The sequence below is a fragment of the Ovis aries genome, chromosome 3 (assembly GCF_016772045.2).
Source record: "Ovis aries strain OAR_USU_Benz2616 breed Rambouillet chromosome 3, ARS-UI_Ramb_v3.0, whole genome shotgun sequence".
In the NCBI taxonomy this organism is placed as follows: Eukaryota; Metazoa; Chordata; class Mammalia; order Artiodactyla; family Bovidae; genus Ovis; species Ovis aries.
Window position 1 is genome coordinate 78,343,694 of NC_056056.1, and position 16,455 is coordinate 78,360,148.

Here is a 16,455-nt window from a genome sequence, read left to right on the forward strand (position 1 = left end):
TATGTGTTAGTTGCTCAGTCGTGTCCAACTCTTTGCAAACCCATGGACTGTAGCCTGCCAGGCTCCTCTGACCATCGGATTTCCCAGGCAAGAATACTGGAGTAGGTGGCCATTCCCTTCTCCAGGGGATCTTCCCAACCCAGGGATCGAACCTGAGTCTCCTGCATTGCAGGCAGATTCTTTACAGTCTGAGCTACCTGGAAAGCTGTATACATACATCCCCTCTTTTTTTGGATTTCCTTCCCATTTAGGTCACCACAGAGTTTCAAGTAGTGTTCCCTGCGCTATAAAGTAGTTCTCCTTAGTGATCTATTTTATACATAAATGCTGGAGAGGGTGTGAGAGCAGGGAATCCTCTTACACTGTAGGTGAAAGAAAGTGAAGTAGCTCAGTCATGTCCGACTCTTCGCGACCCCATGGACTGTAGCCTACAGGCTCCTCCGTCCATGGGATTTTCCAGGCAAGAATACTGGAGTGGGTTGCCATTTCCTTCTCCAGGAGATCTTCCTGACCTAGGGATTGAACCCGGGTGTCCCACATTGTAGGCAGACGCTTTACCATCTGAGCCACCAGGGAAGTAGGAAAGTAAATTAATACAGCCACTATGGAGAACAGTAAGGCGTTTCCTTTAGAAACTTAATTTAAAAAGGAACTTATTTTTAACTGCAGTGCCCTCAAAAGATTCAGAACTTAAATGACCATTCTGCCAGTCATCTCCTCCTGGACCCCCTTCCATGACACAGGACATGTATCTCTACGCAGGCCTGGCTTTGAGTCTTTCCCTTCACCAGGAAGAGGGGTGTCCGTCTCTCTATCCCTGTTCTATCAAGAATCCCCTGTCTCTCCTGGATCATTAATGGTCTCTTTTTCCACTGTCTTTTTTCTGATTATATAAAATATCCTGAAAATACTTCACCTTCTGTTTTCACTCCAGCCTCTGCACTTGGGTGACCATCCCCACCAAGACAGCTCCTGCTGAGTGCACTAGTGATCTCCTTATTGTTAAATCCAACCCCATGTTCCACCTTTTTTTTTTTTCAGTTTTATTGAAGCATAACTGACCTACAGTACCATGCTGGTTACCGGTGCACAAACATAATGATTCAATATTTCTGTACATTAAAAAATGAGCACCACAGTAAGTCTAGTTACCATCTGTCACCATACAGAGATGCTACAGTATTAGTCAGTCTGTGCCCCATGTTGCACATTTCATCTCTGTAACTTTCATTTTGTATCTTAATCTCCCTCATCCCCCATCCACCTCCCCTCCAGCAACCACCTGTTTGTTCTCTGTATCTATGAGTCTGTTTCTGTTTTATGTATTGTGGTGCTGGAGAAGACTCTTGAAAGTCCCTTGGACTGCAAGGAGATCAAACCAGTCAATCCTAAAGGAAATCAACCCTGAATATTCATTGGAAGGACTGATGCTAAAGCTGAAGCTCCAATACTTTGGCCACCCGATGTGAAGAGCCGACTCCCTGGAAAAGACCTTGATGCTGGAAAAGATTAAAGCCAAAAGGAGAAGAGGGCGGCAGAGGATGAGATGGTTAGACAGCATCACTGACTCAGTGGACATGAATTTGAGCAAGCTCAGGGAGATAGTTAAGGACAGGGAAACCTGGCGTGCAGCAGTTCATGGGGTCACAAAGAGTTGGATGCAACTTAGCAGCTGAACAACAATAACAAGAAGATTCTATGCACTATTTGTCTTTCCCAATCTGACTTATTTAACTAAGCATAATACCTCTAGTTCTACTCATGTTGTCACAAATGTCAAGATTTAATTAATTTTTATGGCTGAGTACTACTCCACTGCGCACACGTATGTGTGGGTGTGCATGCGCACAACACCTCTTCTTTACCCATCCATCTGTTGATGGATACTTAGGTTGCTTCCATATTTTGGCTATTGTAAACATATTGCAATGAACACAGGGGGTATGCGTATCTTTTCAAAGTAGTGTTTCTATTTCTTCAGGAAAATAGCCAGAAGTGGAGTTGCTGGATCATATGGTAGTTCTATTTTCCCATGTTGTACTTTTTACTTTAAATAACTTTTTGGAAGCATTTGGCACTTTCCATCACTCCCTGTTTAAATTTTTTAAAAAGTACTCTCAGTTCTTTTGGCTTCTATGATTCCACTCCTTGCCACTTTCCCTCCTATCTCTGAAGCCCTTCCCTCAGAGCGTGCAGTTCCTTTGCACACTCATCCTAGGATGCTGATACCCTACCTCGTCCCCAGATTCCCAAGGTGTCTTCTTTCTTCACTCAAGGTACTTATCCTGGGGATGACATCTACTTTATAGGTTAACTACTACTCAAACACTGACAAATCCAAATCTAAGTGCTCCATCTAGACGCCTTTCCTGAGTTTCAGTGAGAATTTCCAACAGTCAGACAGCTTCATGTACTTTCCACTGGTGCCTCAAAGTTGACACGTCCCCAGCTCAACTCCACCATCCCTGCCTCCAGCCCTGCCCTCCCTCATGGGTTTCCACCATCCTCCCAGTTGGATCTGATCACTACAGACAATAAATCACTCATCAGCACCTCTTAGGTTATTTCCCTTCTCTGTTCCCAGTACAGCCAATACCTTATTTCCAATCTTCATAATTTCTCACTGGGATCCTTTCAGTGACCAATTGGTTCACAGCTTCAATTTCCTTCTTTAGCTCTTTCTCTAATATTTCCACAATGGGAATTTATTAATGATGCATTCAGTAATAATAAAATAATGTTTTTAATAACAAACTAATTTCATAGTTTAATACCTTTTCATTTTTAAGCTTAAATTTACTTAATAAAATTTTAATATTTAATAAAATAATAAAAAATTGTTTATAAATAGTGTCTGTGAGGTATTCCTGGCCAATAGTTCATGGTTGTCCAACTCTGTGAGCAAGTTGGCCTAGCTTGTGACCCTGGACTTCTATCAGACCCCAGAGTGTGAACCCACCTCCCCATATTATGTGGTGTTCCCTGTGTCACTTAGGACACTCATTTGAGCAGAAGTCAATTCAAAGGCAGAACAGCAGGAAATAAAGGAGGAAACTCAGACCCAGAGGTCAAGGTTCAAACCCCACTTCTGCTCACGAGCTACCTGGAGAGGTTAAATTAGTCTCTGAGCCTATTTCCTCATGGGGGCCAGAAGGATAATATAACATCCATCACAGGTCTATGAAGGAGCAATCTGTCTTACGTGACAGCATTTTAGCAGGGGTTTTTCTGAAAGTAAACTATGAACCACGGATGGTGACAGAAAAAATGTCTATGACTTATTTCACAGTCTGACTCCAAACACTTTTCTTCCCTTCTACTCCAGTGTATCTTTCCCTTAATTTTTTCCTGTACTTTTTCAGACTCATCTTGCGGTCCCAGCTTGTTCACTGTCTTAAAAGGTGGAGTCACACTTTCTCTCTCCTGATTCCCTCTATGGAGTCTGCTGGAAGGCCTCTGCACAGAGACTGCCTGGCAAATGCTCAGAGTAACTAACAACGGCTTAGCAAGGGCTTGGGCCCAGTCCTTCGGTCAGCCCTGGAGAGCACTCTCGAGGCTCCAAGAAGAGTCTTTAAGTGGAGGGACAGCAGGGGCTCGGGTGCAGGGGGTAGGAGCAGCAGGACCCAGCGCCTTACCTTTGCACTGCAGACCCTGCCGCAAGAGGCCCCAGAGCAAGGAGCCGCAGTGGTCGCAGAAGGTGGGGACCTTGTAGTTGTGGATCCCGAACTTGTGAGGCATGTTGACACTGAACCGCTGGGAGCCCACCTGCAGGGATGGCAAATCACAGGGTCAAAGCCAAGCTCCTTGCTCTGAAGCTTCCCTGGGAACATGGTGAAGACAGCCTTCCTCCCAGGGCCCTGACCCCACTTTCTCTGTGGACTCTGATCCCCTACCAGTCCCATCCAGGACTCCAGACCTCCAAATCCCCTGGCACATAGCACGCAATCTGGACCTCACATTTTGGCCTTGAAGAGTTGTCATTAGGAGACAGGGTTGTGGGATCAATGAGACCTTGGGGGCAGAAGAGGCAGGAAACATATTATTGTAGGTACTGCAGACATGCTGGGTCGATACTAAGGGGAGAGTCATGGTCTCCCAGGACTGGCCCCAGAGGGATGAGGTGGCAACCAAGGTAAAGAGGTAGGGAAGCATCCCAGGTGGCTAGGAGGTCTGTGGGGGCGGGAGAGCTGTGTGACCCTCAGCTGCAGCCACTAAGGACTCCAAAGTATCAGACGATGGTGAGTGAGAATGACACACACACAAGACTGTGCTGCAGGATCAGAGGGCCTGCGAGCATCCAGGAAGGCAGCACAGGTGTAGTTCAGACGCACACAGCACTCAAGAGGAAAATACAGCAACAGAGGGGTGAGCAAGCCCAACAGAAAGGACTCAGGGAGGGAGAAAAGGGAGAGAGAGAGAATCGGAAGATTAAAAGCCAAAGAGGAAGAGAAGGAAGGAAGATAACACAGAGAGAGAGCATTCTTGGTTAGTTGGGGAACGGCAAGAATCCTAAGTGTGAGCACAGAGACACAAGACAGGATGAGGGCATCGGCCAAGCGCTTGTGGCCAAAGTTCCGGGGAGCCCACTGGCAGAGCCCCCTTTTAACGGGAGGGCATTAGATGCTTGGTGTTTAGAGCCATGTGGGTGTGGGGTGTATATGTATGATGAGTGTGTACATGTCTCACACTTCGGGTGGTTACACAAAAGAGTGAAATTGAAGGTTCGTCCCCTGAGGGCTGTGCCCGGCAGAGGGCACAGGCATTACCCCGATGGGCCAGGAATATAATAACTAAAAGAGACTGGGCTCAGGGAGCAGCAGGACAGGCAACCAATCCCACTACACTAAGAACCCCAATCAATCCCTGGCAATTAGTCTCCACTGGGACAGGTACCAAATTTGGGAACTCGCCTCATTGGTAACTTCTTTTTCAGTGCTCAATATGCCAGAAAATACAATCAGAAAAACTAGGTCACAGATTAAGCTGGGTTCTGTGCATTTCAAATGTCAACCCTCTAGCCTGCATGGCGTGAAGTCATAGGGTTTCCTTCCAAGAAGGTTTGAAAGAGGTTTAAACATCTGCAGAGGTTCACAATTGATAAAACTTATGAGATCATTTTTTAAAACCTTATTGAGACTTATGAGCTCCTTAAGAGCAGGAATCATGTATTCCTCTTTGTTTCTGTGGGTCATGGAGCAATCATCTGGCATACAGGAAGTGCTCAATAAATGCTCAATAAAACGTCCCTAAGAAGACAGACAGACACACAGCAAGGAAATTATTTTTTTCTTACATTTACTTAAAAAGATAATGAGAGTAACAGCATACTTATGGTTATGATCCTAGAACAGGAATCAGGACAGCCAGGTGACAGTGCCTTGCGATTTCCCACCATGACTGCAGAACCTCAGTAAACGACTTTGGTGCTTTGGGCTGCCTGCTTTCCAGGGACGTGGGATGCTCAGTCTAAGCCTCGTCCCTTCCTGCTTTCCAGAGATGGTGTGAAATCAGAAGGAGATGGAAGAGCTTTCCATAAAGATGCTTTGGGTGTCAAGGTGTTACTTTGTTGAATTGTTTTCAAGAAGCAGGTAGAAGACCCTGCTTCTTCAAAATAGAAGGGACTCCTTTTGGAAGCCTAATTATAAACCTATCTGATTGTAATCCCACCCAGGGTCTATCTCACACTAATGGCCTATGATTGTACGATATTTACTTATTTCACCAAGAATTAAAAGTATGTCTTTGGAATCAACTGTTTTGAACACAGATAACTCCTCTACTCACAGTCACACCTGTCATTTTCTCGAAGAGGCTTTTTTTTTACTTCTGTTCGTGGATCCACTCTTCTCTCAATTACTCAGTTAAGAGAAACCTGGCTTCAAGTCAGATTTTCTTACTTCTTTACTCCTAACAACTTTTGTAACAGTCAGTCTGACACTAGTTTCTAAGATGAGGAGAACATAGCACAGTGGTCAAGGGCTCAGACTCTGGAACAGACTGGCTGGCGTTTTCACATACTGGGGTGTGAGGCTTAAGGCAAGTTAATTTGACCTCTCTATGCTTCTATTCTCTCTGTTGGAAACTGAAGATAGATCTCATTAAGGTTGTTATGGCTTTAAATAATATATGATAAAGTGCTTAAATCAGGGCACAGCAAGTACCCAGTGAATGTCAGCTATTGTTATAACTGTGGTTCTTCCAGCCTTTTAAGTGTTTCTTAGATTCGCTAATCCCACTCCATTCCTCCATCACCTCATAAAGATAAGGCTCCTGCTTATGTGTTCTGTCTCTCACTGTTTATGAGCTGTGTGGAGCCCTTGACATGTCAGTGAGTTCTTTCACTGTTTCGATGAGATAATGACATAAAATAACTCAAATTTTCCTCTGGGCTTTCTTCTGGGGACCATACAACCCTTGGCATCATATCCACACACACACAAGCCTGACTGTGAGCTGCACTCATTCTGTAGATTGTACCTCATGCCGGAAGGCTGTGGACAACTCCCTTCATTTTTGATCAACACAATGAAGAAAGCAACAGGACCTCAGAGAGATAAGGTTTTTCTTGAGGACCACAGAGGAGGCAGTGGAGGGTGGGGATGGCAGGGAAGAAAGCCCAGAATTTCAATGTTATAAATATTTACCTCGTCGGGAGTTTCCTGTTTCTTTAATCCAGCACACTTCGTAATTATGAGCTCATGGCATCTCTTGTGGACCACGCAAGTGCAGACTGCAAACAGCAAAACATGAGAGAGCTGAGCGACAAGCAGGGGAAGAAAGGTTCCGTCCCGGGATTCAATGAGGTTTCTGTGGAGGAGCGAGGGGAGCCCTGCCCCTTCTGTCTCCAACGCAGAGTCTTATGGTAATGCCCTACCTGAAGCCCTTTATGCAATCACTTCAAAGCACTCTGCCATCAGAGCCATTAGGGTTTCCTAAATGCTCTGGAGAAGAATGGACTCTCTAGTTCCAGGACTACCAATCAATTTTCTTGCTTCTCTATGCCAGCGTCAGGAAGCAATCGCCCAATCGTGAAGCACTGTCAACTCCCTGCGTTCCATTCAAGGTCCCACCAGGGCTGGCTGGGGTGGGAGGGAGGCCAGCAGCATGTGAGTGGCTGTTCTGTGACGCAGAAGTTCTCTAGCTCCTTGATCTGGATATACCTTTTGTGCCAAATTTAAAATTTTTCACTGTATGTAATACTTCCCCAAGAAATGGCTGACACTCTGTAGTGTCATGGGCCAGTGTGGGCAGTAGGTGATGCAAGGAATCTAAGAACCGTCACATGTGTAATCGCTTGTTCACACATCACCTCCAGGACACAGCCACGTCCCACAGAAGCTACCCCAGGCCCAGGGGTGAGACTCAAGTCAACTAGCGGCTGGTCCCCCAGTTCCAACCACAGAGAAGCCTCAGCATGACCTCATTACATACTACCCTCCAGTTCTACATAACTTAACCTTGCATTTGCAGTCAATTAACTGGGGAATAAACAAACTCTCTCATACTTTCGAGCAACTGTTAAATGTTTAAGAGCTAATGATGATACAGAAGAGACAAAAAAAAAAAAAAAGAGAGAGAGAGAGAGAGAGGGAGAGAGAAAGAAACAGCAAGGACCATGAGTGAGACAGAATAAAACAAGCAGGGCAGGAAGCTTCTTCAGGGGGCTGGAGAGTGAGGAGCTAACAGAACACACAGAACCTGATTCAGGACACAGGGGGCCTCCAAAGGGCATCTTCCTGAAGCTTTCCATCTCATGGGGAAAGAAGAAGGTGCACCGAAAACACTGCACCAAAAGGCTGAGCCCCCTGGGCCACCTGCAGATGGTGGTCCCCACAGGCACTCCTATACATCTACTCCCACATAGATACAGTGGAGCGACGGCCAGGCAGGGACAAAAGAAAATCGGGGTCTCGCTTTGCAGAGAGAGAGGGTGACCATGCAGGGCCTACAGGGCTCTGAGTCTCATCCAACCAGCCCCTGTTTCCACAGGCAGTCGTGATCTGAACTGACCTGTGGTTCCCAGGGATTTACTTCATACAACACGCTCTTACCTTGACATTGGTATCCCTGCTTTCCTATGACACCCCTGAAAAGAAGAACACAGCTCTTTAAGAAAATGAATTCCAGGAGGTCAAAAGCGACACAAAGCCACCCCATTCCGGCCACTGCCCACAGCGTACCAAATGCTGAGTGGAGTCCACTCAGCAGTGGGGTAGTAATCTCGCTCCCACTTGAAGGGTGCCTTAAAATGACTCCTTCTGAAGGCCATCAAGAACAGCCCCAGTGCTTGGAATGGGTGCAAGGTTTGGTCAGTGTTAGGGCTCAGTTTCCTATACAAACAGCCACTCCAGGGGCCTAGCTGTGTTTTGGAAAGCCCCAGAGACCCTGCTTGCTCTCCATGGGCCTCAAGTCATTGAGTGTGCCCTTCTTTGCAGACAGTTGTGGAGAAAGGTTCTCACTGGCAAGCATATTCCCTGAGCATTCCAGGAGTAGTCAAGATTTATGGGGCAGAGTGTGGCCAGGACTGGGATTTCAATCTACCACTGGGGTAAAGACCAACATCACAGATTCCTTCCATCACCAGCATGGGTCCCCTAGGGCAGGCTTAGGGTCAGCCTGGACACAGAACAATCCAGCCAGCCTGGCCTGAGCCCTGTGCTCAGGACACCACCACCAACTGGTCAGCTCCTTGCAGTGCCCAGTCCAGTGAGAGGAGCCAGCAGTCACTGGGGCTACAGCTAAGGGAACCCAGAGTTTGGTCATACTGGCCATGGGCTTAGAGGAGACCTGAATCTCTAGGGCTAAGCTTTCAGAACCTGTTCCCCAATTCTTGACCAAAATACAGAGATACAGGTCAGACGGCTGTCAGTCCCAGGAATAAGACGTGTCTGTGGATGGAGTTGGGTGTTATTTCTGCTTTAATCAGATTGACTTTGCTCTAAACTGTGTCACCTTGGATGTCCATGCCAACCTCTGTGACTAGTTCCAGAACACCACAAGGATGAGACGAGGTGTTCCTGGACACCATGGGAATCCAGGGGGTCCTCAGAGTGCAATTTGAATGTTCCCCTTCTGCATTCATACTGCAGTATGGCCTTGCTCACTCTCCTCCATGGTACTGCCAACATGCGAACTCCACATCAGTTCCAGAGAGCTAAGAGAGGTGGCTAGGAAGGCTGAGCATGAGCTATTAGTTGTGCTCACCAGGGTGGAATCAGGTCTCTGACACATCCTAGCTGTAGGGCCATAGGCTGGTCTCATTTCTGAGCCTCAGTATTGTTGTTAGTGGAATGGTGTTCATAATACATAGCTCATAGGATGCTGGGAAGATTTAGAGATTTCCAGAGCCAAAGAGAAACCCTGACACAAGGTAGGTATTCATCAAAAGTTCCCTTCTAATCCCCAAGGCCAATATTCCTTGTCTTTCTCCACCTCCCAAAAAGGCCTACTACTTACCTGTTTCTGCCTATCAAAATCCTAGTCATCATAAAAAGAGAATTGCCACCTTCTCCAGGAAGCCTTCCCTGAGTACTCCAGCCAATGCTTCTCTCTTATCTGAAATCTCAGCATCCTATCAGCACCAGTGTTGTGACAGTTACTAAGAACTGCTTTGTATTATAAATATTGGCAATGAAATATTTTTAAGCTTTCTATGCAAACATTTAAATGTATAAAAAAATAGAGAGATGAATATAGTAGGCCCTCAGGTATCTGTGAGTAGCTCCAACAATGATAAGTTCATGGCCAGCCTTGTTTCATCTCTACCCCTAGCCCCTCACCCCTCCTTCCAGTTATTTTTTTAAAACAAATCTAAGAAATCCATCATTATGTTGGTAAATAATTCAGATTCCCTCTTTAAAAGTTAAGAGTTCTTTTAAAAAACACCCACAAACCACAATGCCATCATTGGTTATAAAATCTTAACTCCTCAAATATGAGATATGATATGATCCTACATATCTCCATATGTAGGAACCAGGAATCATAGTTTCTTCTTCCCATCTAGCCCCCCAAGCACCACTCGGCCTTGCAGAAAAGTCTTCTGTAGTCAAAGAATTAAAGCACATGAGCATTTTTTACATAAAGTGTCCAATCTCCTGACCCATTCCCCCCACCTCTTGCTGCCGAAAAGTCTAACTGAGAGGTTTCCAGAAAAGAGGACCTTACCAGATAAAATCTCGGCAGTGGGAACAGTAGGTGGGCTGCCGAAGGTAGGTGGCCATGAACTTGTGGCCGTTGACCTGGTGGACCCTGCGCCTGACAGCCCCTTGCCGCTTCCTGGGCCGCATGCGCTCCCGAAACACACGCTCTTCATTGTCTTTAGGGGCTGAGGAGGGACAAGAGCACAGAAGAAAATACAGTTTGGGTTAGCATCCCTTGAAAATGAGCTTCTGTGGGAAAGTTACTCCGGCCTGGGAGATCTGGAGGTTGTGGGGGGGCAGCCTCCACTGGTGGCTGCTGATTCAGGGGTCTAAAGAGCCTCACTACTTAGCTCCAGTGAGTATGCACCATGTGACTGCAAGGCCCAGACTGTGCACTTTCCCACAACAGCTGCACTCAGCATCCATCCCAAGCCCACTCCTGCGCCAGGGGTGGCCGCTTCACTCCTCCCCACACCAGCTACATGGTGCGAGGGTGTGGGGTCAGAGGCTCAGGTTCAAATCTCACGGAAACTTCTGAGGAGTGACCTAGGACTGCCTGTGCTCCTCATCTGGAGCCTCTGCAGGCCTTGTCCTCTGTCAGGGGGATGATGGTGACGGCCCTAAGGGGTGTGGCTTGGAGCCAATGGTGTGACTTCCCTCCCCACCCAGACGCCAAGCTCAGAGAAGTAGCTGCTGAATAAACTTGACTTTTCTTCCTCTTCCCTCTTACCTAGAGTAAAGCAAAAAAGAGCCTTTCCCTAAAGGTTAAAAGGAGAGGGAAACAGAACACTGTGAAAGTAGATAGTTTCTAAAAGGTTCAAGACCCACCACCACGGGCTTTAAGACCTACTGGAGACAGAAAGATCTTCCCACTTCTTCCTTCCCTCCCTTTCAAAGACTGTCCCAAACCTAAGAACACCCTGCAAAGGGACAATAAAAACAATAAAGACCAGTAAGTGCTGAATGTGCCACCACACATCCCAATACATACATCAATGCCCTAATCCCCAGTGTGATAGTTGGAGGGGGGGGCCTTTAGGAGGTAATAAAGATTAAATGTAGGCATGAGGGTGTACCCGCATAATGGGATTAGTGCTCTTATAAGAAAAGGAAAAGACCTGAGCCCGCCTGCTCTCTGCGATGAGAGGATACAATGAGAAAGGGGTTGTAAGCCAGCCAAGCAGAAATCCTCACCAGAACACAAAGATCTTGATTTCAACCTTTCAGCCTCCAGAACTGTGAAAAGTAACTTTCCGCTGTCTAAGCCTGTAGTCTATGGTATTCTGTTAAAGCCTGAGCAGACTAACACAGTGACAATGCTAGCTAACGGCTGGCAAGGGCTTACACTCTGGTAAGTGTTAGTCGCTCACTTGGGTCCAACTCTTTGTGACCCCACAGACTGTAGCCCACCAGCCTCCTTAGCTCATGGGATTCTCCAGGCAAGAACACTGGAGGGGGTTGCTATTTCCTTCTCCAGGGGATCTTCCTGACCCAGGGATTGAACCTGGGTTTCCCGCACTGCAGGCAGATTCTTTACCATCTGAGCCACCTTAGCTATGCACTCTGGTAGGTGCCATGCTAAATGCATTATGTGTGATAACTCACTGAAGCATCACAACCCCAGCTGAAGGGTACCGCTATTATCCCCATTTCTTGGATTTGCAAACTGAAGAATGCAGTGTTCAAGTAACCTTTTCTGTTAATACAGCTATCTAGTGGTAGAGCCCTAGAGAGGGGAATGGCAATCCACTCCAGTGTTCTTGCCTGGAGAATTCCATGGACAGAGAAGCCTGGCAGGCTATAGTTCGTGGAGTTGCAAAGAGTCGGACATTACTGAGTGACTAACATACACACAGTGGTAGAGCCCAGATTCCATACCAGAGAGGGAGAGAGAGGTCCCTGTTCCACTGGCCACCTGCTGCTCTGAGGGACAGCCCACTCTCCCTACAGCAAGTCTCCAAAGCTCTCACCTGGTGGCTCTCATTAGGGAAGAGCTGGGCTGCCTGAGGCTTCCCCTAGCACAGAGAAGGCAGGCTATGGGTCTCCTGCCAGGCTCTTGACACTCTCAAGCACCTCTCTCCACCTACCCCTGGAAGGTGGGTAACAATACGCTGGGAAGGCTACATCTCCCCCACAGCCCTCTTGCACCAGCCAGTGCCCATCACCCCAGCCTAACAGTGTCAGTCCTGAGGGGAATAAGCTTTGCCCCTCATGGACCTCTCTGAACACAAGGTTCTCTGCAGTGGTGGTCATGCGTGTCAGTCAAACATCTGTTTAATCCAAGAGCATCTTGTCAGTCCAGAGAGGGTAGGGGTGGACAGAACATCAAACTGAAGGAGGAAAAGAACAATGGGGAGCTAACGTCCAGCATGTGCTTTGAGAGGGAAGCAGCCTCCAAGTGTGCAGAACTGCTGCCTGGAGGCGGCTGGCTGGGCTCCCAGGCTGTGTCCTCAGGACTGCCCCTTAATGACCCAGAAGGGGTTCTGCCTGTGGGCCTCCTGCTTCATACCCCACAACCTGCAGGGGTTTCCTGTTTAACCGTTGCCTATTGTTTCACAAAGTCTCTGACACCAATTACCTCTGGGTATAGAAAGCCCACACCACCACCTACTTTCTACAACCTAGGGGGTAAGACCCAGCAGAGCAAATTCACAAGGAAAGGTCCTGCTTCTAACTAGAGATGTCTACATAGGCACATGCATGCATAAATACGACAATCATCTCTCAGTTGTGAAATTACAGGTGACTTTCATTTCTGCTTCATACTTTCCAGTATATTTAGAAAATTCTATTTTTATAAGCTGGAAAAATGTGGTATTTTAAAAAACAAATATTTTCAATAGCGCTTAGTTGCTACAAAACTGATTGACAAAAAATCCAACCCCCCCCCCCCAAACTCAGCCTTGGGGTAGCTCAGGCCAGGGGATGGGACTTCTCTTTGTACAAAAGCATCCATCAAATTCTTTCACAGAAGGTGTTACCGTGGAATGTATATCAACAGTATACTCTAATGCATTTAAAATGCAATTTGATTTACAAATTCCTCAGATTTTCTAGTCATCTTGATTCTGGAAATTGTGTTCTCAGTCAAAATGGTGAGGAGTTTAATCCAGTTTTCTCAAAGAAGTGCTGCCATATGGGGGGTTATAGGGGTCCCTGAGGGCCTTATTTCTCAACTTTTTATAGAAATGACCACAGTAACCAAACTGGACATTCTAAACTGTGTTTAACTGATTTAATAGATAAATGCAGCAGCCAGTTAATTTAACTTCACTTGCTTTTTAAAAATTTACTTATTCTTTAATTGAAGAATAATTGCTTTGCAGAATTATGTTGGTTTCTGCCAAACCCCACTTACTTTCGAAAATCTGTTTGTGGGGTGCACTGATGCTGTGAGAAAAGCTGTATAAAATTTGTAGGGGGTGGGAGGTGGGGGGGGATAGGAGGGTCTTGGGTGCAGGTTAGAAGGAGAGCCAAGGATAACCCCATGCTAAGGCGGGGTCTGTCTGATCTAACTTCTCTAAAACATTCTGTTATCCTGCCCCAGAGCACACTGTGCATGGCCTGAAGTCAGCTTCTATGTTCAATATGTGGGGAGACTAAAGGCAACAGAAAGAACAGGCAAATAAACTTCGTGTTCCAAGGAGGTTTGCACACGAGGCTGCAGGAGAAAGGGGATGGGACTCCTGGCTGATGATAACACCTGCCTTCCACACACCTCTGGACAGGGGAGCCACGGGGCTCCTCAGCCCCATAGAATCTCCTCGTTGGGCCTAGAGAAACTGCTAGAAATGGATCACCTTCAGCATTTCCCCTGGTGTGAAGGGTCTCTATTAAAATACAGCTTCCATGGGGCAGGGGCTGATGCATGGCGCATGCCTGCAGGAGCACAGACACCTGTATGGGTAAGAGAGGGTGCGTGGCGTGACAGTGAAAGAATGGACTATAAATGCAAGCATATGTGTACAAGCATGTGTGCAATATAATAGCAATATATATCAAATATCACGCATAATTCATTATACATTCATATATAATACAGCATGATATTAGTGTCATTACATAATTATATTATGACATAATTATGTTATATTCATAGCAATATATTATTATATAAGATGAATATATGATATCTAGTTTTTCTGAACTGTCTGAAGCAATGCTTCACCCCTAAATACTTCTGGGTTTATCTCCTAAGAATAAAAACATTCTCTGACATAATCACAATATCAAAGTCAAGAAATTTAACATTGCTATAACTATCCAATAGACAGTTCATATTTAAATCTCCCTGATTGTCCCCTGTACGTGTGTGTGCTAAGTCGCTTCAGTTGTGTCCAACTCTTTGCAACCCTCTGGACCATAAGCTGCCAGGCTCCTCTGGCCATGGGACTCTCCAGGCAAGAATACTGGAGTGGGTTGCCATGCCCTCCTCCAGGGGGTCTTCCAGACCCAAGGATCGAACCCATGTCTCATATCTCCTGCATTGGCAGGTGTGTTCTTTACCACTAGCGCCACCTGGAAAACCCAATTGTCCCCTAAATGTCCTTTATCATTGCTATTGTTTTTAAATGTTTAATCCAGGAGCTAGTTAGAGCTCAAGGAAGTTATCTGCTTGCCATGTCTCTTTAATCTCCTAATAGAGAACAATTTTCTTGACTTATATCATTCTTATGACAAAGTTATGGAAAATATAGCATGTTGTCTTATGGAACATTCTATGGCCTGGATTTGTTTGTTCCCATTTGATTAGTTTCCAATTCAATGGCAAACATACCATGGAGGTGTACATATCAGTAAATCTTTAGCTATAGATAAGTGTATAAATGAAATAAATATAAAATTTATAGGAGGAAAAATATAAAATATTCATTCTTACTAGGAATTCTTAAAATATAGAGCTCTCTTGACCTATCATTGACATACCATTTAATGCCTAATAAAGAAATAAATTTGTTTTAAAATGGTATTATCAGCTGTTTGGAAGGCTGCTATTAAACTGATTTATTCATTCACTGCTAGAGGCAATGTTGCATATTTTCAGAAGCAATATTACAGTACATGGCAAACATCACAAAGAGATTCATATCCTCTGATTAGGCAATTCCTTAGTAAGTAACTCTAAGTCAATAATTCAACATAAACTAAAAGTTATACACTTATAACTTATACATGTTCCCCAAGGCATGTCTAATCAGCCTTCAAATAGAAGTAACTTGATAGTCTCACATTAGTAGAATGGTCTAATGAATTATACTACATCTATATCAATTTTAAAATGTTGAGAGAAGACTATGTAGGAACATGGGGAAACATGATCTAAAACTGAAAACAGGAGGCACAGAAACACAAAACATATCTACAGGTTGAAGGTAACATAAAAGAATTATTGTGTTAAACTAGGATGGGATTATGTATTTGTATATTTGAAAAATGTTCTCTAATGCTTGCTGAGCTCTGAAGAATTGATGCTTTTGAACTGTGGTGTTGGAGAAGACTCTTGAGAGTCCCTTGGACTGCAAGGAGATCCAACCAGTCCATTCTATAGGAGATCAGTCCTGGGTGTTTTTTGGAAGGAATGATGCTAAAGCTGAAACTCCAGTACTTTGGCCACCTCATGCGAAGAGTTGACTCATTGGAAAAGACTCTGAGGCTGGGGGCAGAGGAAAGGGGGATGACAGAAGATGAGATGTCTGGATGGCATCACCAACTCGATGGACATGAGTCTGAGTGAACTCTGGCAGTTGGTGACGGGCAGGGAGGCCTGGCATGCTGTAATTCATGGGGTTGCAAAGAGTCTGACATGAGGTAGCCACTGAACTGAACTGACTGAATGCTCTTTAATGGTATTTTTAACACATTGTTTCTTTTTGGCTGCAGCGCACAGAATACTGGATCTTAGTTCCCCAACCAGGGATCAAACCACACCCCCTATATCGGAAGCTTGGAGTCTTAACAACTAGACTCCCAGAGAAGTCCTTTCATGATTTTTAATAGCAGTTCTTTCCACCTAAAGCATTAGGCAATGGAAGGGTCACTCATTTGCAGGAGTGGGGGACTACACGGCATGAATGAGGAGGAAAGGGCACCAGATGTTGGCCTGGAGATCGGGAGAGACAAGATACATTTTATCAGCTTCCCCAGTCACCTGTGGTTCTGAGCTGGGTCACCCCACTTGCCCCGACATCTGTGACTTGCTCTGAAGCATGCTCTTGACATCACTTCACTGGATGTACTCAGCCACGCCCACCTAGGCTGATGGCTCATTTGCCACAGCCCACAAGGCAAAACCAGTGCTGATTTTCCTTTCTTT

General features: G+C 45.7%; 1 protein-coding gene across 9 annotated transcripts in view; it reads right to left on the reverse strand.

Moving 5' to 3' along the window:
• The window catches only part of PRKCE (protein kinase C epsilon), a 545,410-nt gene that overhangs the window by 193,205 nt on the left and 335,750 nt on the right, over nt 1-16,455 (reverse strand). For all 9 annotated transcript variants that reach the window (XM_042246226.1, XM_060412211.1, XM_004005978.5 and 6 more), the window contains 4 exons: nt 10,168-10,327; nt 8,052-8,086; nt 6,645-6,730; nt 3,636-3,765 (listed from right to left, as the gene is read on the reverse strand). In XM_042246226.1, the coding sequence (XP_042102160.1) occupies nt 3,636-3,765; nt 6,645-6,730; nt 8,052-8,086; nt 10,168-10,327 (411 nt within the window). The remainder of the gene's footprint in view (nt 1-3,635; nt 3,766-6,644; nt 6,731-8,051; nt 8,087-10,167; nt 10,328-16,455) is intronic.